This window comes from Otolemur garnettii, unplaced genomic scaffold (genome assembly GCF_000181295.1).
Source record: "Otolemur garnettii isolate 467f Iridium unplaced genomic scaffold, OtoGar3 scaffold00017, whole genome shotgun sequence".
NCBI lineage: Eukaryota > Metazoa > Chordata > Mammalia > Primates > Galagidae > Otolemur > Otolemur garnettii.
This window is the reverse complement of record NW_003852412.1, coordinates 5,499,867-5,502,091: the sequence shown is the minus strand read 5'-3', so window position 1 is coordinate 5,502,091 and position 2,225 is coordinate 5,499,867. Positions and strand designations below refer to the sequence as shown.

General features: G+C 41.3%; 1 protein-coding gene across 1 annotated transcript in view; it reads left to right on the top strand.

Annotated features, from left to right (window-relative positions):
* Positions 1–1,127: 1,127 nt before the first annotated feature.
* CCDC125 (coiled-coil domain containing 125) overlaps positions 1,128–2,225 on the top strand; it is a 32,610-nt gene continuing 31,512 nt past the window's right edge. The window contains exon 1 of the mRNA XM_023510860.1: positions 1,128–1,412. Within this exon, the coding sequence (XP_023366628.1) occupies positions 1,188–1,412 (225 nt within the window). The 5' untranslated portion in view covers positions 1,128–1,187. The remainder of the gene's footprint in view (positions 1,413–2,225) is intronic.

Here is a 2,225-nt window from a genome sequence, read left to right as displayed (position 1 = left end):
CGCCCGCCACAATGCCTGGCTGTTTTTTTTTTTGTTGCAGATTGGCCAGGGCCGGGTTCAGGCCTGCCACCCTCAGTATATGGGGCTGGCACCCTACTCACTGAGCCACAGGCGCCACCCTGGTCTTATTCTGTTGCCCAGGCTGTTTTCAAACTCCTAGTGGGCTCATGGGATCCTCCTGGTTAAGCTTCCAGAGTAGCTGGAATTACAGGTGTGCACCACTGTGCCAGGCTTAGAAATTTTGAAATGTACAGCACATTATTATTTTCTGTATTCACCACACTGTACAATGTTTCTCAAAGGAAAAATCCCCTATTCCTCCTAAGACTTTGTACCTTTTGACTATTATTTTTCCATTTTCCCACCCTCCCAGCTTCTGGTAACTACCATTCTTCTCTCTGCTCCTTTCTGTTCAATTGTCTCAGATTGTACATACAGTAAGAACACAGGTATTTGTCCTTCTGAGTGTGGCTTATGTAACTTAGCATAATGTTTTCTAATTCCTTTCATGCTGTCCCAAATGACAGGGTTTCCTTAAGGCTGACTAATATTCCCCTATGTAGACATATCACATTTTCTTTATCTTATTGTCCATTGATAGACACTTACGTTGATTCCTTAACTCTTGTGAATAGCGATGTAGTGAACGTGGGAAGGCGGATGTCTCTTCAAACTTTGTTGACATCTTTGTAAAAAGATTTCAGAAATCTTTTGAGTAAATACCTAGAAGTGAGATCCACTGATGGTGTTTTGTTTTGTTTTTGAGACAGAGTCTTACTATGTTGCCCTCGGTAGAGTGCTATCATTTCACAGCTCAAAGCAACCTCAAACTCTTAGGCTTACGCGATTCTCTTGCCTCAGCCTCCCAGGTAGCTGGGACTACAGGCACCTGCCACAACACCCAGCCATTTCTTTTTTCTTGCAGTTGTCCTTGTTGTTTAGCTGTCCGGGGCTGGGTTGGAACCTGCCAGCCAAGGTGCATGTGGCCAGCGCCCTAACCTCTGTGCTATGGGCGCCAAGCCACTACTGATGGTTTCTTGACTACTATTTTTCTAAACTACTACCTATTTTTCTCTGTGATAAAGACAACATTTGGCTAATGAACAAGGTGGTGAGGTCATCAAGTGAGTCAGAGGTGCAGCTCTGGGAAACAGAAGAGGATGACATGACAGAAGGTGACTTGGGGTATGGCCTTGGCAGAAGACCTGGCGCCATCTATGAAGTTTCGGAACTGTCACAATTATTTACATCTAGAAAAAGATCAGATGGAAAGAACTTTAGCCCTCCACCATTTCCAAGAAAAGAGGAAGAAAGAAGTGGAGGTATTTTTCAATATTCCAAGCATAAGAACTTACAAGAGACATGCTCTCAGGGGGCCAGAATCCCCAGCTACAGAAGACAAAATAGCACTGGTAAGAATGTCGAATCTCCTCACCTTTCTTTCTCCTGTGAATTTTATCCTGAAAATAGGTAACCATAGTGGATTTTATGAAATGAAAAGGAAACTTTTAGGAAGCTCAGTTTAATTTCTTATTGATTCTATTGATGAGAGAATAAATTTACAGGAGGCTTCTAGTAATTCTCCTTGGAAAGAAATTAAATATAGTTTATTTCTTAGATGTGCTTATTAGTACATTGATCAAGCTGAAAGCTAAACACCAGAATCTGTTTATTTTAGTCACCATTTGTGTTTTTCTATTTTGTGTTCAAATGTAATAATTAGCCAATTCATTAACATCAGTTTTATTTTTGTAGTCGTTTCTAAAGGTCTTTTTCTTCAAATGTGGTATATGTCTTTTCATTTGTAAAATGCTTTAAGCTACATTTTTTTTCCCCCGAAACAGTTTTATTTTCTCACCTTCCGTAGAGTGCTGATCCTCTTGCCTCAGCTTCCTGAGTAGCTGGGACTATAGGCATCTGCCACAATGCCTTGCTATTTTTAGAGATGAGGTCTTACTCTTTCTCTGGCTGGTCTCAGTCTCGTGCCTTGCCCTCTCAGTAACCTACATATTTTTATCATTATTTGGACTACTATAATTCTTTTTTCCCAGTTTAGGGAAAACTTATTTTTATTTTTTAATTTTTTTTTTAAGACAGAGCCTTAAGCTGTTGCCCTGAGTAGAGTGCTGTGGTATCATAGCTCACAGTAACCTCCAACTCCTGGGCTCAAGCGATTCTCCTGCCTCCGCCTCCCAAGTAGCTGGGACTACAGGCGCCTGCCACAA